At 43.4% G+C, this 27296-nt stretch overlaps 2 protein-coding genes across 7 annotated transcripts in view; one reads left to right on the top strand and one right to left on the bottom strand.

Annotated features, from left to right (window-relative positions):
- Window positions 1-27296, top strand: part of LOC143695300 (uncharacterized) — a 77271-nt gene that overhangs the window by 45973 nt on the left and 4002 nt on the right. Inside the window, exon 6 of one of the 6 annotated variants that reach the window (XR_013184413.1) lies at window positions 25702-25840. The exons of the other annotated variants lie outside the window; for them this stretch is intronic. The gene's annotated coding sequence lies outside the window, so the exon portion shown is untranslated. Of the gene's footprint in view, window positions 1-25701; window positions 25841-27296 lie in introns of those variants that run through there. 6 annotated transcript variants of the gene reach the window in all.
- TRPC7 (transient receptor potential cation channel subfamily C member 7) overlaps window positions 3769-27296 on the bottom strand; it is a 73339-nt gene continuing 49811 nt past the window's right edge. Inside the window, 8 exon segments of the mRNA XM_054642833.2 lie at window positions 3769-5353; window positions 5356-5487; window positions 6203-6278; window positions 9182-9262; window positions 11770-11991; window positions 14962-15157; window positions 23199-23463; window positions 25276-25509. Of these exon segments, the coding sequence (XP_054498808.2) occupies window positions 5214-5353; window positions 5356-5487; window positions 6203-6278; window positions 9182-9262; window positions 11770-11991; window positions 14962-15157; window positions 23199-23463; window positions 25276-25509 (1346 nt within the window). The 3' untranslated portion in view covers window positions 3769-5213.

The following is a 27296-nucleotide window of genomic DNA, read 5'->3' as shown; positions in this document are numbered from 1 at the left end:
TGAAAACCTTGGAGTGAGTTCCTGCGATCCCTGCTGCAGTGCCTGCCATCAGAAGGGATGCTGGGAACAGGGCAGAGGGGTTTGGAGCCCTGCTCAGGGGGAGAGCACAGTGCAGGATGCTCTCATTTGCAGGCCACAGGGACAGGTTTCCATCAGCTTGTTTTTAAAAGCAACTTGCTATGAGTCTGTGCCACCCACCTGGATGTACAAGGGAACGATTTCCATCTCCTGCTCCCTCCCACGTGGGCTGTGCTGAGCTGTCAAAGCTGTGCCCACCCCGGGGCAGCTGCTGGGGAAGAGCCTGGACTCAGGGCAGTGGCTTCACACAAAAATTCATCTCCTCACCAGACCCCCCATGCTTCTGCTATGTAAGCCTAATTAAAACCTTGCAGCACAATAATTAATCATTAGTAAGGGAATTAAATATTAGTCTGTATTATAGTAAACATTAGTTGCATATTAACAGGATCATTAGCTGTTCATTAACTGTTTAATCCCCTTTGTCACACTGCAGGTTTGTGTTAAATGTCTGTCTCAAATGACCTGAAGAGAGTGTCCTTTTACCTGCTGTAAAAGTCATCACAAATTTCAGAATCAGTTTAGTTATTTTGTTTCTTTGGTTGCAACCTCCCTTCCTATTTGCCTTTATTTAAATTCAACAATAGTGAAGGCATATTGATATAGAGCCACTAAAATTTCCCAGGGATTGAAGGGGTTGGCTTCCCAAAATTATATATGATCACTGAGGCAATCATTCTTTTTATTTTTTTTCCTGTTGCTCTTGTGCTGCTGGCATCAGGCATTGGCAGATCCTATCCCTCACTGAGGAGTATATGCCCTACAAAGATGCAGAACAGGGACTAAGAGAGGGCAAAGCTGATGAGCATATTTTCATTCTAATAAGATTCAGAACCACAGCCCCATTTTTGGGCCCTTCCTTTCAGGTCATTAAGGCAAATCACTGAATTTCTCTGCATCTGCCTTCCTTCACTGGAAGCTAAGGCTATTTCATTTCCCCTGTGCAATAAAAATGCATAAAACTCCTCCTTTCTCAATAAAAAGGTCAGTTCCTTAAGGCTGTAGCTTGTGCAGGCTGCTGTCCAGCACCAGGTGTGCTTCCTGCAGGGTTCACAGCCCAGTCACAGCCAGGGTGCAAGGGGAGTTCTGGGACCTGCTGCCTGCAGCCTCTGACACTGCAGTGGGGAGAGGTTTGTGGCAAAGCAAGGGCAGAACTGTTTTTCAGGTCCCAGGGGAGGTATTTACAGTGTCTGGATAGAGGAAACACCCACCCTGCCCACCTGGGCACTGCCTGCCAGCCCTCCTGGGGCTGTGGCTCCCTTCCCTGCCTGTGGGTTTCTCAGGGGGGTAACCCAGGGTTGCTCATCCTCAGCTGAGGATGAAATGCTCTGTTTGCCAGGCAGGCAGCACAGGGGTTGTGTGGCAGGTGCAGGGCAGGTCCTGCCTCCTCCCAGGGCTGCAGCCAGACCTGGCCATGGTGCAGCAGAGATCTGCTCTCAGCTGCAGACGTGGTTGGAGCCCTGTCCACGCTGCTCAGCTCTCCTGCCTTTGTGGTGATGGACTGTGTCCTGGCTTGTCCTCACTCAGTGATCATTCATTTCTTGTATCTTTTAATTAGGGCAATTTCTTTTGGCCTGCTGGAAATGCTTTCCTCATGTAGATTAATTAAAAATAAAGCCTAGCTCTGACAATTTAATATGAGCTCTGGTCAGGATGCAGGCAGCCTTGTAAGCCATTATTCATTACACCATTCATATTCTTCATAATATTTACTTTTAAACCGTGTTTTTTGGGAACTGAGGACAGTATTTGTTAGTCATCCTCCACAAGGTTACAGGCAGAATGAATCCAGCTGGAGAGCAAAGATGAGCATGAAGCATCACATCTGCCCTGTGGCTGCCCAGCCCATCCAGCCCTTGCTGCTGCAGCAGGGCCAGGGTGCCAGGTGCCCCTGGGCAGCTCCTTTGCTCTGGGACCTGTCCCTTGGGGTCCCTGCTTAACACCAGGCACTTCAGCCCCATGAAATACCAACTCCTGTTAATGCTTCCTGCTGTTGTTTCCTCTCTGTTGGCAGCAGCTGACTGGTTTGGCCTTTGCAAGGTGTGGAACAACTGCCTAGAGACTTGGGCAGTCAATAAATCAATAGTGGCTCATGAATGACTGTTCTGATCCTCCTCAGGGTGTCTGTTTCAGTTCCAGTTTGATTGGCCTGTGGTATTTGCAGAATTGTGACCATCTCTTGGAGAATATTCACCTTTGTGTGGAGGAGTCCAGATTAGTTTCATTTTTACAGGACCTCTCTTATTTCCCATAAAAAGTTATAATTCTGTATCTACAAATAATTTGTGTAAAAAGTTCCATCCCTTCACAGTACGAATTTGTCCAAGGAATACCAAGTCCTACACTACAAAGCCAAAGGTCAGAGGTGTCACAGACTGGAGGAAATCCAACTCAGCTGATGTGACACTGCTCTGCCAGGAGGTCCCCTGGTGATGGGAAATGGGACAGGGGACCCGCATGTCTCAGGTCTCATCCAATCTGGCACTCACCCACCTTGACTTTTCCTCTTCAAACTCTCTAAGTTCTCTCAGGCTTCTCTTTCAGTGAAGCTTCTTAATTTTAATTTCTTATAAACTGACCTTGGAGAATAAACCCTGCTTCTGCCAACAGTCCATTAATACACAGTGAACAACTTTCTTGGGTGTGTTACTGGGACCAGATGAGAAAAGTGCTCTGATGTACTGGGATTTTGCTTGTCATGAATATTTATATAAAGTCTCTGTACTTTGATACTTTCAAGAATGTGAATGCAAAAGGGTAGGAAGCAGATTTTTTTAAACAATATTTTTAATATTTTAGTCTACTTTTGAAGCCCTGGAGAATACTGTGCTGTTTCTTGGCAGGCTCCTGAGTGAGAGCAGCATGCTAACTCCCTGTGGCAGGACTGCACTCTTTCACTTGCTTCCAGATGCTGGAAGGGCAGGAGCTGATGGGCACAGCTGCACCTCCACCCGGGACCCAAAAATGCACCAAAGTTATGCCCACTATGGAGTTCTTTGTGCTGAGCAGAGCATGCATTGATTGCAATATTTAGCAGTAGAAGAATCTCCTGCAGGTGTTGCTCTACTGTAGATCAGGCATTTTGCTGAGCTGCGTTGGAATATACGAAACATAACTGCATCATAGCATTTCAACTAAACCCTTCTGCAGGACTTGCATTCAATATCATGAGAAATTTAAATTATGGTGGTCTTGTAAGTTCTACCTAGAACAATTTTCCTTAAATCCCTAAAACAATGAATGGGAAGGGTGAAGGAATACTTTGGTCCAGAGCCTGGTGTAGAGATGTAATCAGATTAAATTTTAAGATGGTGCTGTGACAACAGGGCTGTTTTTTCAAATGGAAAAAAGTTTTACACAGTGGCTGGAAAGGTGGGGAGGGGACAAGTAGCATTGCCATGAAATACATTCCTTCCTCTTATGGAGAAAACTGGAAATATATTGGCAAAATTTGCTGTGGGAGACAGCCCAAAGTGCTGAGTAAATACCATTCCCTAGTTTTATTCATTTAAAATGTATTTTAGTTTAAGCATTGCATTTTGGCTCTTTCAGGCTTCAGAATGACTATGGTAAAATTACTTTGTATAATAATTTCATTGTTCACATATGGGAGAAAAGCAAAAAAAAACAAAGGTCATGTAATAGGTAGTCAAAAGATCAAGCAAATATTTCACTCAGTGGACAACAAAATATTATGAGGTAATTTTATTTTTTTCCATTTTTAGGTAAAAATATTACAGTATACAAGATAATTTTATTAAAGGTAAAAATACAGTATTTTTTTCTCTAAACAGATCTACGTACAGTACACTTTTTTATTTTGTTTTCTTTTATTTTTGTACAAATATAACTATTATTCTAATAGGCTATATGTATTCTCATCTGGCACTTAAGAACTGATCACAGGTCACCTTCTGGCTCTGCTTGTTTGTCTCAGCTGAAACCTAGATGTCATGTTCATTTTATAGGTGTCTCATGTAAACAAACAGTCCAGTTCCATGGTTCCCAAGTAGTAAGGTGTGCTTTAAGTAGTTGAAATCGTGTAGCCAACCATGAAAACCCAAGCCATCCATGTTTGCAGTTTTGTTGCACAGACTTACAACTTTCCTGTTGAAAAAGTGTGATCCTTCTATTACCACAGCCTTAGAACACTTTGAATCCCTTTCTCATCCTCTGTAAGAGCCAAAAACATGACAACAATTTCTACAATGATTTTTCCTTCATTTCCTCTTTTTTTTTGTTTTTTTTTTGGTCAGAATGTTCAATCGAAACTTTTTTGTACAAATTTCAAGGCTGGAAACTACTGGGCAATGTTCTTTGTGATCTCTCCCTATGGCTTGCAGTTTGACCTCTGGAATCTGAAAGCTGAGCTCAGTGGCATTGCTGTCTCTGGATTAGTGTTGTTCTTTGAACTGAATACATTAGCACAAGGTGTTTTATCTCTGGGTATTCCTGGGAAGTGAGTTTCACATCATGACGAATATTTCAGTCCACTGTTATCGGAGATGGGATCGACTAAAGATAAAAGAGAGGCTAAGTGCATACAAAGAGACCATATCCATCAGCAGACTAGCTAATACAGCTGGAAAAGGTGGACAGGAGCGTTTGGCTGGAAATCCTTTCATCAGGTTAAAGGATAATTTACCCCACAAGCTTGATTTCATTTTTCCAATGCTGTCAGTGTCTACTTCTTGTTCACTGCCTTGGTCACTTCAACAGATGATTTCTCATTAGCTTTTCATTAGCCACAGGGCTGAACAAAGTTATATTCAGGGTTGCCAAAGTTATATTCAGGGTTGCCAATGTAAACAAAAAAATGTAAATAAAAGGAGAGTATACACCCAAGAATAGGAATTTAAAAATTTTTGCAGGGAATATGCTTGGCACATTTTTCCTTCAGGCTTCACCCATTCCTGGTCAGTACAGACTCTGTTGGTGTTAATGAGCACAGTTACATTGTCTTCTCTGGAGTCAGGTGAATGAAGATCTGGCATTTTTTTGCCTTTAATTGGAGGTGCCTTCTCTATGGTGCATCTGTTTCTGTTGAGGGGCATAGATTTTTACCATAAAGTCGCTTTTGTATCGAAAAGATTTAACTGGTCACTCACCAAGTGTGGGAGAAAAGCAAAGTGCTCCTACCAACACTTGCTTGTCAGCAAAATCTGAGTGTGCAGTACCCATCTTTCACGTGTTTCTTGCCCTCCTAAGATGCTGGTTGAGAATGAACAATGTTTAGAAAACAAGTTGTCTTTCTCTGTATTCACCATCAAATGTCCTTATTTAAGGTCTTCCCAAACTTGTCACTCAGCTGCTGTATTAGTTTTGCCAGCTCACCAGTAGCTTGGGACTTTTCCTCTAAGAGTTCATAGCGGAGACTGGAAATATCTTGTTTGATTTCTTTAAGTTCTCCTGAAAGAGGAAAATGTTCTTGTTAGCCATACTGAACCAAGTCAATAATCCCTATGGTTCCAAGACCTGAGAGAGCAATAATTGCAGTGTGTTCTGTCAGGAATGTGTGTGGAGCTGCATTTGATCTCCCTGCATTACACATTTAATATCTGTAGTTACAAGGAATAACCTGTACTTGCAGTACTGGTACCAACAGCAACAGCAAATATGTGGGGAGAGTTCATGTTTCTTTCTCAAATTTGTTCTCTCTCCACAATCTGATCTCCAGCTACACAGGGCGTTTGCAGGAGGGTAGTTAAGAGGTGTTAGAGGTTCCTTTCCATCTGCACACAAATCCCACATGCCACCACAGCAATATGAATCTGGATCCCATTCAAACAGAGTCCTTGTGGCAGGCTTGGGCAGGGCAGTCAGAAAATGCTTCACCTAGACACCAGGGTAAGCTTGGGTGTTGGCAGTACCCTGGTGGCAGAGCTACAGGGTGAGCAGGGCAGGGTGAAGATCCTGTGAGATCTGTGCTCAGCTGAGGACAAACAAGGACCTGGAACTCCAAGGGCACAAGGGTGGCTCAGAGTCAGCACTGCTCACCTGAGTGTGAGCATGAGCAAGATCTCTCTACAGAGCATCTTAACTAAGCTCAACCCTCCTACTGGCCAGATCAGCAGCAATAACAGCTCATGCTCCTTAGGTGGGTCAGTTATAAAATTCCACTTGCCTTCATTGACCTCGTCATTCTCCCGGTCAACCTGAGCCTTCAGCACGTAGCGCTTGATCAGACGCTTCATTATCTTCTGGAAGGAGAACAGAAACACTCCTTCAGTGGGAGACTGTCCACATGCCAGACTTATTATGAGCAACCCAAACATCTGGTTTCACTAGGGATATTTTATTATCTTTTCCCCCCATTTATTTTACATTTTACATTGTGAACATTGTGCTACAGTAGTTGATTGACAGTCACTCTATCACTCAGCACTTTGGGGTTCTTTGTGGGATGCATGTGAATGTAGAGTATGTCCCACAGACAGAAAGAAAACACAGATGATCCAATAAAAAGCTAAGGAAATGGGTTCTTCCAAGAGCCTTCTTTTAGCATGTTGCTGTCTAATAGTACTTTACAGGAAGAAATAAGTGGTTAATTAATGATGTTAGCAAACTCACTCACAATGCAGCTGACCTGAGGTTCACAGAAAGATTTTGTTACCCTTGTCATTGGGTTTTAAAAAGAAAATAAATTTAGAGAAGGACAGAGAAAAGAGAGTCTGAAGAAAGGTGGGGAACTTGACTTAAGGGAGAAAAGTTTCTTATGGAAATGGTGGATTTTAAGAGACATATATGGTGAAAAATGTAAAGCCATGTAAATTTACAAAATGGAAGATGATTGTTAGTAAGGAAGAGTAAGTATGGGAATAGATGATAGTTATGGATATGAGCTTGCAATGTGCTATTGTTCCAAGAATGCCTAAGATCCATTTATCTAGAAGGAAAGTAACTTTGGCAGTTTTGGGCTGCACTCTGGGGTACAGCTGATAGCCTTGTCTTCACTTTAGAAAAGATACCCCAGTGAGGAAAAAAATCTCAGAATAAAAACCTATAAAGGAAAAAAGGAATAAATATATATAAACATAAAAAGAACTGCTCTCTTAGAGACAGAGATTTACATACATCCTCTGCAAACACAAGAGAGCTCAGTGTCTTTGACCAGATGTCCAGTGTTAAAGGAGAAGCATCTCCCAGCATGGACTCCCTTCACAAAGCAATCACATCTCTGCTTGGAACATCTGAAAAATGCTACAAAGGGTGTGACATTAAGAAAACAGTACACCTGCTCTTTTTTCTGACTAGCCAAATAAGGATTATAGCAGTGCAAAAGGCTTGTGGAGATCAAAGAAGGATCCAGTCATTTGTATATGCCATGCAGCCATGGAATATGGGATGACTAAGACTGTCCTGTATGTCAGAGGCATCTGGCTAAGGCAGCAGAGATGAGGTACAGTGCACCTACGGTGTGCTGGAGATGGCCAAGGTAGTAGAATCCAGAGGGAGGTAGGGCTGTCACCTGAGAAAACATAAATGAAGTAATGTTTGGGGAAAGTAGGGAAATCCTGGGTCCAAAAATAAGTAATTTTTTTTCCAGAGCAGAAGTCAGAGAAGATTTAGACTAAAACAAGGAATCAGAACGCAGGTTCTTATTACCTGGAAAAAAATGATACATAACCTCTCCTTACACCAGTTCCCATATTCTCTTTGATAAAGATATCATTTTTCCTAGACTAGTTTATTCCCAAATCATGGCAGCTGTACTGAATTGTTCCTCATGCTTTTCAAAATATTGCATGTTTAAATTCTGTATATTTTTGTTATCCCTCTAGAGCACTGTTCATACGTAGTCTTAAGCACACAGACTGCAGAGACTGCAGATACATCCCTCAATAAACACTGCTAAGAAAGAAGCAACTGCTTCAAAGGTTTTCCCAGTTGTAGAAGAAAAGCTTTCCAGACAAATTATCACACTGCTCCTTTTTCTTTATGTTCAGACTATTACATTCTCCTTATATTATTTGGGCAATTTCTTTCTGCAGCAACCAAAATGTTCTAAGGTAGTTTGAAGACAAACCTGGCATTATTAAAACAAAATAACAGGTACTTATATTTTTTTGTCTATTTTCACCTTTGGCTTTTTCAATATTGGAAATAAAAGTCTAATTTACCATAAACACTGGGTGGCCTCATTGAGAAATAATAGCTACAGGAAGAGAACCAGTCCAGCAGAGGCTGACACATCATCTGTGGGTTTGAATGGATGGGGATGTTTCAGAAGTGCTGAAATGCCACTTTGAGCAGGGCACAATCTCTCATCCCTTTTCCTTTGATAGAATCAAGCCAACTAACTCCAGATGCCAGAGTGAATGCATCCCATTTCTAACTTAGATTTTTAGATACCCCTCCTATTTTGGTAGAAAAGCATGAAAAATTTTTAAAACCAGTAGAAATTTCTTACTGGTCTGCTGAACAGCTTGGGAGCCCATTGTGCTGGAAGCTGTACCAACATAGGACAAACCACTTCTGGAATTGCCCTTGCCCATTTTAGCCAATTTAACTATTATTTTTCTCATCTATCTTTAATGTCAGTCCTTTCAGACACAACACTTGCCATCAGATTCCTTTCCACTTTATGTTAAAAAAGAAGGCAAAAATCCTGTGTGCCACATTCTGTTTTGCCCTGGGACACGTTTGCACATCTGCTGGCACCACACTGGAGCTGGACAGGCAGCTGTGGTGCCCTGTGCCACCTCTGCAGCCACAGGGGGGTTCTGAACCGTAGCACATTGCAGGCTTAGCTGGGCAGGACGAGCCAGAGGAAGCACGTGCAAATGTCAATGCAGCAGCTGGAGAGGTGGCTGAGCCATGGGGGATGAAATGCCGTCAATGCAAGATGGGAGGAGTAAAGGTTGGGTGATGTGTGTTGAGTTAAACCCCCTCGGGAGGCATTAATTAGCATGACAAATGCTAACACCATGCGTGTTTCCATGGGGTACAGGCTGCCTTTGTTTCCAGAACACCCCAGCCCAGCCCTGAGGCAGTGCCCGTGCCAGGACAGCATCGCCTGGGACAAGGCAAAGGTGATTCCTGCAGGCAGGAGCTGGGCACTGGCAGAGCTCTCCCCTGGCTCCTGCTTTCATGCTCTGATTACCTGGTATCTCGTGGGCTTGGTGTAAGCGTTCTTCCCAGAAAAACTCTCTGTGTTTTGAATGCTAGAGTGAAAACGAACTTTCTGAAATTATAAAACATCATGACATGATTAAATCAATGATAGCTTCTCATACCCAGACAGCCCCAAACCAAGCAGAGCTTTAGAAAAACAGTAGGAAATGGTTCTGTGTACAGCAGAGTAAAAGCCAGAACATTCAGGCCAAAAGAGGAAATATTTGGAAGACAGAAAAAAAACCAAAAAATACACAAATTAATGGAAAAATCTGGATTCTAAGTTATCTAGGCAGAAATGGTACTCACACACAAGTTTTAGACACCAAGGTGTAAAGAGGCACAAAATACTTTTATCTTAATGAGGCTGATGCTTATCAATTCAGAACAAGAGATCACTACTTGTATTTGGAAGAACAGGATTGTGGTACAAAACCAAATTCTGAAACACAATTGATTTTCACAAGTCCTTTTAAAACAGCAGTACCCTTGTCTATTTCTTTCTGGTCAAGAAAAAGATGCATTTCTTAAACAGACAATTTCATTTTTATCAGAGGCATGACAGCTCTAGAAGCTTCCAAGGAGACTTTTCTGGACACTACACATAAAATTTGTTGGAGATTTCTTTGACTGTAATCCACCTCTGAGGTTTTCGATCCAATACTAACAAAAAAAAAAGTCACTTATTCAAGGAATAAATATCATAGACTTCTGCACCTATATGCAATTCTGTGTAGAGGAGAGGCCCTGGATAAGGGCTTTTCTTCCATGGTTGAGCCAGAGATCCTGATTTATTTTTTTTCTTTCAAGTCATGATGTTTATAATGATTGAAAATCTGAAATAATAGTGTAATTTTTAAAAAATGTCTTTCTTACTCATCAGGTGTATCATGAACTTAGAGACTCTTGAAGATGATACGTGAACAAAATCAATAGGCAAGCAAGAAATGACTGATATTCTTAATTGTTTATGCTACAGCCATGGAAAATATGAATTTTGCATGAGTTCCATGAAAAAGGGCAAGCCAGACACTTTCCCTCATCAGGCTTGGGGAAGCAGAGGCTTAGAGAAAATTTTATTACTTTGTTTTAGGCTTTGAAGCAGAAATTAAATTTCAAACAAAGTGAGCTTAGTGCAGTCTGATTCAAATAACATTTTAAAAGCATTTAAAAATCATTATTTGAAGGAGAAACACTTCTTTCATTTTGTTCTAGTGGTTCTTCCAGTAATCAATAGCAGTGTTAAATGAATTTGTAGACATGCTTGTCTATCTCAGCAATGCTCCCCATGTTGATGGTTAAATTATTTGATAATACAGAGTAAACCCCATGGACAGACTTCTCCCTTCAATTTAGGTGCTGGCAGAGAGTGGGTGAGCACCAGACCTGAGCAGCTCTCTCAAACTCCTGGGAGGATGATCCTCTTTGGAGGCTGTGGGCTTTGCCTGGACCTGGATGGCTCACCATGAGCTGGATGGTTCCCATGAGTTGGATGGTCACCATGAGCTGGATGGTTCCCATGAGCTGGATGGTTCACCATGAGCTGGATGGCTCACCATGAGCTGGATGGTTACCATGAGCTGGATGGTTCGCCATGAGCTGGGGGCTCACCATGAGCTGGGGGCTCACCATGAGCTGGATGGTTTGCCATGAGCTGGATGGTTCACCATGATCTGGATGGCTCACCATGAGCTGGATGGCTCACCATGAGCTGGATGGCTCACCATGAGCTGGATGGTCACCATGAGCTGGATGTTCACCATGAGCTGGATGGTTCACCATGAGCTGGGGGGATCACAATGAGCAGGAGGGTTCACCATGAGCTGGGGGCTCACCATGAGCTGGATGTTCACCATGAGCTGGATGGTTCACCATGAGCTGGATGGTTCCCATGAGCTGGATGGTTCACCATGAGCAGGAGGGTTCACCATGAGCTGGATGGTTCACCATGAGCAGGAGGGTTCACCATGAGCAGGAGGGTTCACCATGAGCTGGAGGGCTCTGCTTGCTCCTCCAAGAGATCCAGGCAGATCTTAAAGTCTACATATCCCAAAGGCAAATTCTGCAAAGCCTCCTCCAGCTTCCCTTCCCTTCTCCTCAGTCTTCCTTCCAAGGTTACAGCTGAGGGTGGCCTGCACACATCTCAGCTGGAGAGTGCCACCCTCTTGTCCCCTCCCTGGGCAGTGTCACACAGCTCAGCTGGGAGAGCCTGGAACAATGGTCCTGAGCCAGACAAGTTGTGAACCTCTTTGTGCCTCTGCTTCTGCCCCTCTCTCTGACCTTGCTTATTTGGCCTTGGAGTGCCTGCTTTTATAAAAGTTAAAAAGTTCTGGCTTTTATAAAAGTTAAAAAGTGCCTGCTTTTACAAAAATCGCCCTTTCCCTGGTGCCTGGTGCAATGAGGCCACACCTTTGGGAGGGCCCTCTGCTTGCAATATGATAGAACAACGTGCAGTGGTGAAGTCCTGTGAGAGGCTGTGCTGTCCCCACTGTCCCTGTGTACCCTCCAGCCCCCTCCAGAACCTCCCTGGCATGAATCCTTTCCACAAAGAAGCTGAAAAGTGCAGATAAAACATACCCGTTTTTTGGAGTTCAGCATCCCCATCTCAAGGTCATTTTCACAGTTTTTGGCCTTAGATTTGCAGAGTTTTATGAGGCACATTTTTATTCTCAGTATGAGATAATAAAATGATTTAGGGCTTGGCACTAGATTAAAAGGAGCAGGTAAAGTCCTTCCTTCATCAAAGTAGGATAGCCAGAGCTTGGCACGTGCAAACTTCCACTCCACATCTGCATCCTCCTTAGGAAGGGAAGAAGGAAAAACAAATCAACATCCAAATTAGTAAATAGAAAGGAATGTAGCTCTGACCAGGACAAACATACAGGTAGGAGTTAGCTGCAACCAAATTCTGCCTCCCAGAACAAGGCCCCTGCACAAAATGTGTATTTGCAGGCTTCTCTGTGGTGATTTCAAAACAAGGAAAATTTAAACAAAATTATGCATAAACAGAGTGTATGTGTGTTCCAAATATTAGACTATTTCCTTGTATATCAAAGGGTTGTCTCAGTAACAATCTGGTTTTTTGCTATGCTGACAAATGAACGTGTCAGAATATAGAGACATGGAAAGCAGAAAAAATTTTTATGAGCACAACAACAGCAAAGACTGTCTGTGATGAACTGCAGTGCTCTGTGCCATCTGTTACCACTGCTCTGGCCAGGAATCCCCTCAGGGAGGCTCAGACACTGCTGGATGAGCATTCTTCTATCATCAGCTGATTTCCTCTTGGCTCCTGTCTGTATTCACCGCCATGTATCCCTAAACACCTTAAGTCTCCTACTGTTCACCTCCTGTCACTGATGAACGTGGTGAAAACCTTGTCATTCAGTGTCTGTGAATGTCCTTTATGAATTGTCAAAGTGGGCTAGGATCACTTCCAAGTAACAAGGGCAAGGTTAGCTAATATTTTATGGAGGAAATCGTTCACTTGGCATTTATACAGGAGGATGCTCAGGGCCATGAACCAGGAGCATTTATCAGGCAGAAGAAAGGATCAGATACAGCTGCTGTACCACTGTGTTCATTGTGCTTTACATGGAGGGCAGAAGCAGCAGCAGAGGTGTGGATCTGCCAGCTCCCTGTACATCTGTGTTCTGCTGGAATTCATTCCCTCTGATTATCCTGAACCTCTGGAACCTGCTCAGGAACTGCCATGACACCATGGAGATAAATTCTGCCACAGCTACAGCAATGTGCCTTCTCCAGAGCAGCAGCATTCCCTTCTGCCATTTGCTGTTCTCATGGTTTGGGGTTGCACCTCACAGAATTCTTTAGGTGAATTACAGAACAAACCACTAGTGAAGAGTTCTAATGCCTTTCTGTTAAGCAGTTAAAGGTATTACTGATGGGAGTAGTTCTGTTCTGTGGCTAGCAAAAGGATTTCTTTCCATAAATCCAGATTTGTCAGGAAGCACCAATACTTGAGGCATAAACACAGGAAAACCAGAAGCAGTAAAGAGAGATGTCAAATGGAAGGCAAGAAAATATGGTCTTGTCACTGCAGCTAACAGCAAACCATCTGCTCACTGACCATAATGGAATTTAATTCTTCAGTAAGGTCCATCCCAGGACATTATTGACATTGCTCTGGTCAGACAAACACTTTGGCAATAGGGACTTCCTCTGCAGTCAGTCACCACCCCTGGGGATACTGAAAGATGTGTCAATGTGGCACCTGGGGACATGGTTTGGTGGTGGCCTTGGCCACCTGGGTGAATGCTCATAGGATTTTCCAACCTATATGGCTCAGATTCTACAACTCTCTTTAATCTTCACAGAGATTCACAGAGAGCTCTCGAAATCTCACACTAATGAGTACTTAAATGAATTACTAGGAGAAGAACTAGTTTTTCTTCAATTAGAAGGATCTGGGCCAAACACTCAGACTTGTTTTGCTTGCTGATAGTTGCAAGAAATCTTTAACAAAATTTCCAAACTTTCCATGCCATCAAGAAGGATGACAAACCATTTTTCGAAGAAAATGGCTTTCACAAAGTTTAAACTGGAAAGTTATTATAGTCCATCTCTTCAGATATTTTCAGAGACCTTTTTTTTTTAAGAGCATCTCTGTCTACTACAATAAACTGGAAAATGCAGTAAGAGGCTGAGACCACTTCTGAAGTAAAACTTGTTTCAGGTGAATAGGACTCAGGGAATTGCTTGATCCTATGTAATTAGAAACCTTTGGAGAAATGACTCTGCTTTCTGCAGTCCTGAAAGGTTCTGGGGCAGAGAGCATGTGTAAGGTCTCTCTGACATTTAGACTCAGTTACAGCATGCACAGGATAGAGTTATATTTGTACTACGGTTCATGGATGAATCCAACATTACAGTGAGAAAATATTTTCAGCCCTGGCCTTTTTCAATGTCAGGTTTTGAGGGGAGATTAGGACAAGTAATTACTACAAACCCAACTGCAGAAGTTTGACATTTAACAAATCAGAAGTAAAAGGTGACTCACCATTAACATTATCCAAATAATGTATTTTTTTCTGCCTTTATTTAGATTAGCAGAGAGTTGTTTATGTCCAAAGCATTTAGCAAATCCACTCTGCTAATAGCCACACTACTGAACAGGGCTGGGTAAACCCTGCAAATGCCTTTCTGCAGAAACCTATTAATATTCCTTGAGGGCTCTGTTTATGTGCTTCAAAAGACGTTTTTTGTAAATGTCCACAAAGTCATGTTTTGCAGACCCTAATGACTTTTCAAAAAAATTGTGTCAAGTTTTATGCCTGGTAATTGGACAATATGGAATTTCTAAACATTTTCATGGATGCACATGTGTTTCATATCTACATGGGCTGGAGTGTTTAAGCAGTAGAGAACAGGGCAAAAAGTCAGAAGAAATATTACTCTGTCATAAGCAAGCAATGCAGCTAAGGCAACACACATGGATAAATTATCATAATCAAGAAAAGAAATAAAAGATATCAAAACCCACTTTTATTAAATACCTGTTAAGGAAGTTTGGTTTACTCACAGAGGGTCATTAAAAACAAGGAAGCTGAAATAGTTATAGAAATGATTAATTGTTTAATATTCATTAAATCTTAATTTGGGGACAGACTCAGCCTTAACTGTTGTACCACATATGATGTTTTCAGGATTCTAACCTCGGATGTAAAGTAAACTACAGCCTCCTTGGGTTTTTAGCATCTTCATTATCAGTAATAATTAAGTTTGTGTTTGTAATCTGATTTATCTTACCTCAATTTCCTGATAGGAGTTGTTGATCATGGCTATTAACATATTAAGCAGCACAACCACCATAGTCACGTTATATACTCCATAGAGTACATATCCAATATTCTCAATGAATTTATGGTCATACTTCAGCACCACAGATATCACTTCAGATAAGCCAAATATTGACCAGAATAAGGTTTTAAAACTTTCTTCTACCCTAAAAATAAAACAAACAATCTCTTAATAGAGTTGACACTGGGTTAGCCAGGCCACATGCTGATAATAAAAGCAGCAATCCACAAATATAAATATATCTTGGCACAGTTATTGCAACCCATTATCCATCACCCAGGGATGTGCCAAATCACATTTCCTGATTTGATAAAGAAATATGATTTCTGATTAATACTACAAAGTTACAGAGTGCCCTGATTTGCTCCATCTGTTCTTATCAGGTGCATTACACTTGGATTTTGTGTCCCTAATAGGGATGAAAAATCCATGGGCAACTTGCAGTTTGAAACTTTTTATATAGGGCTTTTGCTTCTACTCACTCACTCACTCTTGTTTCATCCCAAGAAGACAGAACCAAGTCTGACCTCATTCTCTGCAGTTTCCAGGGCAGAAGAGAAGCATGTCTTTTACCCAGGAGAAAGGATTGAAAAGTTCTGCATTGTGGCATTAATATAAAGAACACAGAGTGCAAATATAGTCTGATTTTTTTCCCATAGTCTGATTTTCTTCCCACCCTGCTTTGGGACTCCAAACATGTCAGACACCCAAGCATTCGTAGGAAGAAATTGGATTTAAGGAGTGGTAGAAGATGTTGCAGAGAAGCATTTTGATTTGATTATTATCCTTGCTTGAAAGTAGAAAGGAGCAAGAGGAAAATTAAAAGTTTGAAAGACAGGGAAAAGGGGAATAAGCCAGTGACAAAGAGAAGTGGGGCTGGAAAGAATGAAGCTGGACTAACAGGTCAGAAGGAGAGTCTGATACAAGGAGCTGGGGCAGTAACAAGGGAGGGGAGCAGCAACAACTGAAAAGGACAGAAGGAGGAGGAGGAGGAGGGATGCTGGCACATTTTGAAAGCATTTTGCCTAATATTTAACTTAGAAGGCATTTTGCCTTTGCTGAGCCTGTTAACAGTTAATTGCCTCCTTTCTCCTCCTGCCTGCCAGGAGGGAGCACCTTCAAATGAAACATTGCCATAAAAATTATTTTGATGAAATTTTTCTTACTAGGGTAGCATCTTACTAATCCTGCTAAATCTGTTTATAGAAACAGCTTATAGACACAAACCATGGCATATTCATCAGGAAAAATAAACATTACATCAATTCCAGTGTCAATTACACCATTCATAAAAGCAAGAGAAATTAATTTCAACCCTTTGAAAGGCTGGTGCAGAATTCCCGGACAGCTCCTTTCTGCTGCAGCAAACTGCTTTTTAATTATCATCATAATTTGTACTCCATAGCTCATTTACAAGTAGTAGTAAAACTGCAGTAAATAGTGTAATATTTACTCTGTATATTGTTTTGTGGGGACTGACCTTGAGTGATGCTTCAAATAAATGTTGCACAAATAAATGTTCCCGGATCCCCAGAGTCACTGATGCCCACTCCCTCACCCTGCTGCTTTGCAGGGCTGCAGAGATACCCCTGGGGGGGTTCTGACCATGCTGCACTCAGGTGCCATCACTTTTCCACCTGCTTTTCCTCTCCTGGAACACCCTGCTCTGCTGCTTTGCAGGGCTGCAGAGATACCCCTGGGGGGGTGTCTGACCATGCTGCACTCAGGTGCCATCACTTTTCCACCTGCTTTTCCTCTCCTGGAACACCCTGCTCTGTTCTGCTGCCCTCATCTGCAGCAGTGCTGACCTGGCATTACTGTGTCAGACTCCCTGCACTGTGCAGTGGCAATCTGGCCACTGCTCCTTCAATAGATGTTGTGCTTTCCAGTTTATTACACCAATGATCTTTGGCATTGGAACCCACCACCGAGGTGATTTCCCAGACTAATAAAAACCATAACTCCAGCCCCGAGCCCAGCTGCACCCTGCTATTAACTTTCCTTTTTAATTTAGAAAGGTTCCCTGAGTTTTCCACCCTGCTGGCAGGTTTTAATACAATGTGTCAGCTCTGCTCCTTTTCTGCAGCTTGAGCATTGACCTCTATACTCGAGCAGTGCCAGATTCTCCTTGAAAAGTAAATTGAGAGCTGTGAGCAGCCTTGACCACCCTGAGCCCCAGAGGTAAGGGTGGGCTGCCAGGTTCCTCTGTCATCTCCATAAACCTGATTTCCAGTGTCAGGCAAGGGACCAGTGCCCGTGGTGGTGGGACTGGGAGGCTGCTGGAGAGGCTGACCCAACCTGTAGGCCAAAAATGATGTTTAGCAGTGCCCCCAGGCAGATGCAGGTCTCTCTGTCAGAGGAAATGATTTAAGGAGACCTTGTACTAGTCCATCCCTACCCTTCCCAAAGGCTGGATGACTCTTTCCTTCTCCCTTTTAGATCAGTGCCAGGTTGCACGAGATTTGGCACAGGTTGCAGGGAACATCAGCTGGGCTTTTTGTTTTGTTGTGGTTTTTTTTTTTTTTTCAAGAACATCTCACTAAAACATGAGAGGAGGACGTTGGGAGCCAAGTTCTCAAAGATTCCAAGATGCCAATGTGTCTCCTTGTTGCCAGCTAAGCAATTTACCCCCTTCCTGCAAGGTCAGCAGGTGTTTTATCCTTCTCAAAGGCAAACAAATGAAGGATTTAGGAAGTCAGGAGTCCTGCCCAGACTGACAGCTCCTGGCAGCAGGGGGGTCTGGCAGTGACAGATTGGCAGATGCTCCCTGTGGAGGTGGCTCTGCAGCAATCACCCTCTTTACTGTGCTAGAACTGACTGCACTGGGGAGACCACAGAGATTGTTTGTCTGTTTGTTTCATTATATTTATTGCAGTAAAATGTAAAGAATTTGTATTGAGGAAGGTGATGCTTCCTAACAGTGCATAGCCAATTATTTATTTGCAGATTTTCCTCACTTTTGTATACAGCAGTGTGCTGTTCATGAAAAAGGATCATGGCAAGGCTCTCATTTCATATCAGTCTTGTGCCCTCCTCCTTAGGAAACCTTAAGGCATCCTTTCAGATTTATCTCCTTAAATGAATTTGAGAACTAACTCTGCCAAAAAAGCAACACAGTCAATGCAATCTACAAAACTATCACATTTTGACAAAACAAAACAAGTAGAAAAAAGCCTCCAAGCTTCAAAGTAGCTTTGGCACTGAGCAGTGAGTCACATTCCCCTTTGGGGAGAGTGAGACAGAAAACCTTGCCTTGTAGCCTTCAGCCTGATTTCTGATGCAGAAAGCAAGATGAACACAATCAGCCTTGCCTCCATTTCGATTTTGTTTGCATAGCATGTTCTTAATTACAGGCTGTTTCAAGAGCTGTGTGCTGTACACAGCATCTGATAAACAGATAAACATAGCTGGTGTGGTGGCAACTGCTGTGGAAATGATCTGCTCTTCAGCATTGAAGAACTTCCAAAAATTTTTGAAAGTGTATTTAGTTAAATAATTTCTATATTTAACTAGTGTGGAGTAAAGACAACTGCATCCTTATTTCATTTGCTTCCAGAACATCAAAAGGAGAGAAATGACAGAAACCTTGTATAATAACCCAAAGCAGAGGCCACTGGGGTGCTATGTGCTTGCTCTGTAGATGAACAGAGAAGAAATTGAGTACACAATTTCAAAGTACAGTAGAAAGGGAGGGTGAAAGTTAAACCAAATATTCACTAACTATTATCATTAGAACTAAGCAAGCAATTCCCTCAGTGTACACGCTTTTTTCTGCTTACATACTGCCCTGGGAAGGTGTGCTTTTTTTAAATGTGTAATTTGAAGTATTTTAGTGAGCAGCTGTTTGTCTAAGGCTTCCCACTGAGGCAATCCAGGGAGCTGCCAATGCTGTTTGGAACTGCCCACGGTCAATTATGGGCACAAATCCAGTGGGTCTTTTTCTGTCACAACTGTCCAAGTGACCTCTGAGAATCAGAGTTAAATATTCACATTTCTGACTGCAAAACTCGCTCTAAAATTTCACCTATCCTCATCAGAATTCACAAACATGCTCCCAGGAGATGCCTTCTGTGATGCTGCTGCAGTCACAGAAGGGTTATGAGGACACCAAAGTAAGCATGACCCCTTTTTGCCCCAGGGATTTTTCAGGGAATGGACAGCTGCAATAGCCAAGCTCCAATACTGAAATCTTCCTCCTTTCCATGAGTAAGCTGATGGCATCAGGAGACCATCACCTTCAGCAAGGCCAACAAGCAGCCACCCAAACTAGAGCAGGAGGAATTGCTACAACTGGTGTCTGCCCATCTGCCAAAACAACCTTGCAATTTTCCTATTAAAATTGTTTGAGGCTGTCTACCTCAGGCCTTCTAGTTTGTTGCATGGAATGTCTAAGAAGGATTTTTGGAACGAATGTAAATCTATTCTCTTTGTTTCACATGATGAAAGGGCTCGTTTCCACTGATCATCATTTGCCACTCCTGTATGTTTAAATAATCAGAAGAAAGTAAGTATTTTTAAAGGCTCTTCCAAATTCTTGAAAGGAAATTTTATGCTCATGGAAGATTTGCTTTGTAAGAACATGAAGTTGCCCCAGGATAAGTAGTCAGCAGGCTGAAGTTAAGGAGGATGTCTCCCCAGTCCAAATATCCCTTGGGCATTCAAAGCAATCTTTACTCCAGTGAGCAGTCATCATTTTAGTGAATGTTTGATCATTATTTCAATCAAAAGACAGTAACTACTGTTGCAGTGTGTTTTGTTAAGTTCTTAGGTTGGTTTGTTCCAGTCCCCCTATGTCTGAAAATGGTTCTGCCCCAGTTCTCCCTTCCCGCCTTTGGAGCTGTCTGTCTCCCTGGCTCCACCTCAGCGGACAATGTATCCCCTAAACTCCGCCCCGGTTTCCCTGGAAACCCTTGGATCTTTTCTTCTGACCCTCCCCAGTGCCCCGCCAATCACTCTCACTCCCCGCCCTTACTGCTAGAATGTTCCAGCAGGGGAGTTCGATGGTTGGCTGAGGGACCGGGGCCCCTCCCCAGAATGTTCCCCGTTGGTGCTGCTCAGGTGTCAATCCCTTGGACCCCACTCCCCACTGTACCCCCATTGGCCCAATGCCTGGCACCTCCCTTGTTCTCCCTACCCTTTAAAACCTGCTGCTATTCCCTCCTCCTCGTCTCCTCCTGCTGGTCCCCGTGGGGTTCATTAAAGCTCCGACTAAGCCATAGTTTGAGTCCGCCCTCTTCTTTCCGCTGGCTGCAGCCTTTACCAGACTCCGTCCTGCACAAGGTGTGCCTGCAGCCGCAAGCTGGGCACTGCCTCAGGCGCTATCCCGAAGCCGGTATCGGGAGAAGGGCCCCCCGTGCTGCTGGCAGTGCTGGAGCCAGCCGGACGCTGACAATGGAGTCGCAAACTACTGGAAGATGCACTTAGATAATGAGTGCTAATAAGAGAGCTACTGGGCTGAGTTGCACCAGTGGCTGGAATTTGTCAGTGCTGTTCTCCAGGGATGTGCCTGGGGGATGCCACAAGTGAGGGCTGCTGTGCCCCCAGGCAGCCAGAGGTGATACAGCCTTGATTCTCATTAAATCTTGTGCTTCAAGGGCATCTCCTTTTCGAATCTGAAGCAAGTCACATCCCACACACTCAGTTCTCTTCTCCCCAACTACTGAGCACAGATAAATGTAAATGTATCTGGTCTCATAAATCCTTCCACTAAAATGCACCCTAAGGCTCCAGGAGAGGTCTAGAATGCAAATTTGGCTCAACAGGGGAAAGTAAACATTGTGTTACAGGTTACATGTGGCACAAGAGGGTGGTGTGGTAAAACTGTAAGGCAACAGCAACTTGCAGGACAGAAATGATGCTGGAAAGGTAATTTCTCCAAGAGGAGTGATGAGCTTAGCCCCAGGCTCATGTGTAACACGTCCCAGGACTGACACATCAAATGCAGCATCAAATGTCTGCTGTGCTCACAGTCACCACTGTGGGCTCAGGCTCTATGGCTCTGGAGTGGTTTCCTGGAAGTCAGCTCACAGCAGGGGGAAAACATCATGCCAAGACAGGTGTGAGGGAAGGAAAACCCTCCCCACTGTGTCCCTAAGGCAAGTCAAGGTGGATTTGTGACACAAAACAGGCTGTCCCATGCTGTGCTGGTGCCACATTGCAGAGAGGGAGGAGGCTTCCCCCTGGATGCATGGGACACATCCCTCATACTCAACAGGACTGTCCCCTGCTCTGGAAACTCCTTCAGGACCTCAGCTGTCCCCTACAGGATCAGGACTTGTGTTCCTGGGTCCTGTAGAATCCAGACTGCATTTTGCCCTGCCACCAAAGTGTAGCCATGATATTTTCTGAAAAATCCCTTCGCTAGGATTTTTCTCCCGAGAAGTTGAGAAGCCTCAGAGGAAAAGAAAAACAATAATTATCTGCTGCTGTAGAATGCAACAGGTGCATCTTTGATTGGTCTCATGTGGTTGTTTCCAATTAATGGCCAATCACAGTCAGCTGGCTCAGACTCTCTTAGAGTCACAAGCTTTTATCATTCCATTCTTCCCTTTCCTTTCAAGCCTTCTGATGAAATCCTTTCTTCTATTTTTTTATTATAGTTTTAATATATCAGTTTCTTTTAATATAATATATATCATAAAATAATAAATCAGCCTTCTGAAACATGGAGTCAAGATTCTTGTCTCTTCCCTCATCTTGGAACCCCTGTGAACACCACCCCACCAAAGGGCTCTAAGTTCAAAAGCAGCCTCACCCTGAACCTCATTCCATTGGCATTTGCAACAACCTCCTTCTCTTCCCAACATCCCTGACAAGGTGAGGGAGGGACCCTGAGCACAGGCAGCTCTGCAGGGCTGGGAGTGCTGGCAGGGGAGCGTGGCCAGGCAGAGCCACTGTGGGGAGCAGCCTGGTGGGATGCTCTGTGCAGCTTTCAGATGGTTTCTGCTTGAGCCCCACATCCCGGGCACCCTGGGTGGTTTTGCTCTGTTTTGAGCACCATGGCCAGCAGCTGGCTCTGCAGAAGGGCACCCGATAATCACAGCTGCACTGGGATGATGTCCTAAAACAGGTCACACAATTACGGTTGGAAGGGACCCCCAAGGACCATTGAGTCCAGCTCTTAAATGAGTGGCCTCTATGGGAATTGAACCCACAATGCTGGCTCTCAGAGAAGAAAAAGCCTTCCTTATTTTACACACATTTCATCTCACAGGTTTAAGAACATTAATCTTAGGTTTAACTTTTCCACTGCTTCTCTTGACACATCGAACTGAACATCTCACAAACATTTCCAGATGTTTGATTTCCAGAAATAACCAGATCTGAACTGCTCCTCTCCCTACACTCAGGCCTAGAGCTGGCTGCCAGGGCTGCAGGCTGTGGTGAGACATAAACTTTAAGGAATTTAGAGATTTCAGAGGAGCTAAGATTTTAGTTAGAGATAAGCTTTATTGGAGTTAATTAAAATAAATGGGTAGGCCTTGATGAAGTTAAGAGTTAGTAGTTAACTAATAATTCATTGCTTGTCAACACAGTGTTTGGTTAGCTGGGTTTATAATGAAGAATATAGAAACTGATAAATAGCTTTTAGGAACATAAGACAATTGTAGGCCTCCTCTGTTCTGAAACCAATTGGAGACAGGGAATGGGAGTTCTACCAAGGGTTAATTTGTCGTATTTGCATTGAAAAGGTAGAAAGGTCAGAACGAGGAAGACTTCATTTACTTCCTCATTTTGGGACCCCTCCCCATGAAAGGGACCACCGACCCATTTCAAGGAACAAACTACACTTAATACGCTTAATAAAATGCTTAATAGCTTTTGAACTAATTACCATATGAAGCAGGGAATGGGATGTACCAAGGTGATGAATATGCATTTGTATTCTGGGTATTCAATACCTGTATAGATAAAAGGAGTCTGTAATCACCTGTAAATTGCAGTGTGGATTTGGGAGCTATCCTACATTAAACACACTTTCTAACTTCGAACTGTTAGAGAGTCTTTGTCCGTCGCAGCTGGATATCGGTACTAGATCCACACCCATATTTTTTAATAAATCAGTGGTACCAGTTTCCCTGTCAAAACCTGGGTGTGATTTCCCCCCAGAGCTGCAGCAGGAAGCCCCTGAGCCGAGGGCCAGGGGGGCCAGCCCTGCAGAGCAGCCTCGTCCCGCGGGTACTCACGTTGTAAACGCGGGGTTGTACTTTGCACCAAGGTAGTAAGAGTAAAGGTTGAACATCCCAATCATGAAGGCTAGGAACACCATGATGAAGATGACCATGAACTTGAAGATGTCCTTCACGGTCCTGCCCAGAGAGATCTGCAGGGGGCCGAAGCTTTCGTTGGCTGGAAGAATGTAAGCAATGCGGGAGAAGCTGAGTACCACAGCTATGGCATACAGGCCTTCTGAAATGATCTGGGGATCCGAGGGGAGCCACTTGTTCCTGGCTAAAACAATACATGTACACGGGGTGTTAGTAACAAAAAGGGTTAGGTGGAAGCTGCTATGATAAATGACCCTTTTCCAGACTCAGTCTTGCATTCGGGTGGGAGTTAAACAGGAAAAAAAAAACAACTTTGGGGTAACTGTACACTGGACCACAACATGCTGTACAAATATGGTGAATTAGTTGTATTTTTCACATGGTAAAGGCAGGAAATTGCCAAATCACTGGGATTTACTGAAGCCACACAGTGAAAAAAAACCAGCATGGCTTTAAACAAACTCGATTATTTTCTGTTTCCTAGTTGAATATTAACTGTGCTGTGCTTTCTCCAATTGAAGCTCTTGAGATGGAGAACCAAAACCACAACACAGTGGAGTACAGCTGTAGATTTGGATACAGGGCACTGTGTCAGTATTTGGAAAGGAAGCATTAGGGAGAACAAGATCTTCTATCCCCACCATTAGATAAGAAAGTTAGGATTTGTTTAGATAAAGCAGGTATAAACATTGTGTACCATTTTCATATTATCTCTATATTAAAACCGGTTTCTGAAGTCTAGTTACTCTAATATTTCTATTTTAGAAAGCCCCAAATATGCACCATTTACCTAATCTGCTGAAATGTAAACATTTGTATTAACATGGCTTATAAGTGTCCTTGCATCCCCTCAGATTCTTGATGGAAAGACTGAGACTCACATTAAAACATGTGACATCTTCAGGGCCACAGCACTAAACTTAGGCATTATTTGCAGTAATCTGAACCAAAGGAAAAGCAGCAGATGGAGGAATTCACAGGATCTTGTTGGGATATTCTGTTCTGGACCCTTTGCACCTTTGTGTCATGAACTCACTTTAAATGGGTGAGCAGCAAGGCAGAGAGGGAAAAGCCACAACCCCATCCCCGTGGCTCTTGGCTTGCGTGGGCAGGGAGGGGTGCAAGAGGCTGAGCTGCTGGGGCCCCCAGGTCCTGTGGAACTGCTCTGGCTCAGGCCCGTGGCTCTGGGGCTCTGTGGGTCTAAGTGGAGGAAGTGCTGGCCCAGCTCTCCTCTCCTGCCCAAGTGCAGCACCAGAACAACCAGCAGAACACCTAGGGAGCCCCTGGTGCTCCTTAGTGCCCAGTTCTGGAGCTTCTGCAGTTCCCTGTGAGCAAAAATCCCCATGGGTTTTGCCCAGGTGCCATCTAGAGCTGGTAGAGGTGTGCAATGTCTCCGGTCCCCACACGTGTGTGAAGCTCTGTTCATTTCTGTACAGCAAAGGAAAACCATTTCAGCCATCCAAAAGAACATTTTCAAGGCACTGCTGTGGCTTGTATTTCCCAATGTCAGCACTTAGAGATGATACAGGCTCTACAAAAATGTAGGTTTTGATGAGCAGCAGCTATTTTTATTGCTATTCTTATTTATTTTTGTAGAGGTGTTGGATGTAACAGAAATGCAGAGTTACTGCAGCCTCAGATCCTGTGTTTGTTCACACATTTCCCTCCTCCCTCATTTGGAAAGCCAAGCAGATTAATTCATCTGTAATTTAAATTCTATTCTGCTCACTCAGAGTTCCTGATTACCTGTTGCTCAAGCTACATTTTCAGCATGTGATTGACCTGAATGTGGCTGTAGCACAAGAGCAGAGGCTGAGTGAGGTTTGGGTCCTTTCTGACTGGTTAGGAAGATGGCTGGAATGGGTAGATCTAGGGAAAATAATTTGCTTTATTTAGAAGAAAACAATATAAATATCACAAAAAGAAAGCTGCTTTCAGTACTGCCACACATTAACTTAAAAGAACAGGAAATATTAGATAGCAAAAAGCATCTTACCATAGGTAAAGTAAGCAACTTCAGGGGGAAGGGTGACATTATTGAGGTCATCATCCTGAACGTACTGATCTACGTACTGTTGTGCCTCAGAGGCTTTGAGGAAAGCCATTAACCTGGCAGTGAATGATGCCACAAAGATGGACAGCATCCCAAAGTCCAGCAGGTTCCAGAGATGCACCACGTATTCACGTGGACCCTCTTCCCAGATCTCCTTGCACTCTGACCATATCATACCTGTGGAGGGATCAGAGCATCTTTAGCTGGCAAACACAGGACATGTTCCTCTATTCAGACAGATCTGTTTGCTTCCTGCTTGCAGTGGCTTTTAAGATCAAAGCAAAAGACTTTAATTAAACAAGTGAATTGAGAATGGCTCATGTCATCTTTTCTTAAAAATTAATACAACCTTTTGTGCTTATGATGCAGAAATCTCAAAATGTCACTATATAAGTCAATGGAAAAGCTGATTTCTGATGATGACTACAGAAAAAGCACCATTCGGAAATTCTGATGACACTAGAAAATTCTACTCCTGATGCAGTTGGAAAAAATGTAGATTTCCTCTCTTGTCCCCAGAATACCCTTCCTACACCGTGGCACTGAAGATGGCACTGCTTGCTCTGCTGCTCTTTTCCTCCTTCCCTAAGATAGTGGCTGTGTCCATTTTGAGAGTGCAAACAGAACTGTTCAATAGTAAGTTTAGTATGATTAAAAAAGGGTAAGACAGAAATTCGTTCCTTACAATTTCATAAAGCTTTCTGTATTAAATAATGAATTTCCATATATTAAAGTCTGAACCACCACTTTGGAAACACTGAGTTTAGCCCAAATTGATGATTTCTGACAACAGACTTAAAAATAAACCTGCCAAACCCAGTGAATTCAAATATTTGACATCCATGTCCCACTGGGAAGAGCTGGAGTGGACAAGTGAATTCAGTCAAAGAACTCAGGTCAGATTCACCAATTTGCCCAACTTTCAATCCCAGCAGGGCTCCAGGGCCGAAATCTTGCTCCTGAATAGCTAAATTGTTGGAATATTTAACCCACTGATAAATATTTCCTGCGCTCTACCCAGTCCTGTTTCCATAGCAGCAGCAAAATTCACATTTAATCAAGGAGGAGCAGCGCCTGCCAATTTCCATGTGGCCTCCTGCAATCTTCTCCTCTCTGTGAACTCCTCTCATCCTCTCTGCTGGAAGCTCTCGTGGTGTGGCATGTAAATGCTTTTGCTTGGCTCCTTCTGAAGCTCCTGGGGTGTCCCCAGGGGTGCACTGGGGTTACAGAGAGGGAAACAGGTCACTGGGAATTTAGCCTGAGGTGGAGGAGAGGAGAGCTGCTGTTCTCGGTCCTTGCGCATGGGGAAGGATTGAAAGAGAAAAAGGAAAGCTGAGCTCTCCATAGCCCCATCAGCCAAGGTCACAGCGAGCCTGTGAGCTCCACAGCCCTGGGAACTCCCTGGAGATGTGCCCTGATTTAGGTCTGTCCTGGCAGAGAGCCTGAGACCTGCAGGATGCTGGGCAGAGGGCAGGAGAGGAGCCTCCCAGCTCTCCTCCTCCATGGTGCTTGGCTGTGTAAAAGCAGGAGCTTCATCCCACACCATGAGTGAGATTTAATAATAAATAGCCTAAGGGAGAAGGTGGAAGAATTGGTTTCTCAGGAATTTTCCTGGAGCAAGGATGAAATATTAAAGACACATTTCCACCTTGAAGAAAAAGCATTCCAGAAATGATGGATGGGAGCCATTAGCCCTGTGCATTACATGTGTGCTTTATAAAGGTACTAAAGCACTTAAGGAAATAGCACATGCATGGTAGCATTGCCCAACCAAGCACTTGTTCACTGATGACCAGAAATGATTCCCATCCAAATTTATTTTTAATCTTGCTCACTTAATATACCTAAGCCACAGATTAATGAAGAAGTGTCTAAAACTGAGGAGTCTGACTAAAATAAGAACCCCTCTGTGAAAGTGACGTGCTATTGGCCTATAATTTCCACTGTTCTTTTACCCAAATTTG

The sequence above is a fragment of the Agelaius phoeniceus genome, chromosome 15 (genome assembly GCF_051311805.1).
Source record: "Agelaius phoeniceus isolate bAgePho1 chromosome 15, bAgePho1.hap1, whole genome shotgun sequence".
In the NCBI taxonomy this organism is placed as follows: Eukaryota; Metazoa; Chordata; class Aves; order Passeriformes; family Icteridae; genus Agelaius; species Agelaius phoeniceus.
This window is presented reverse-complemented; position numbering and strand designations above follow the sequence as displayed.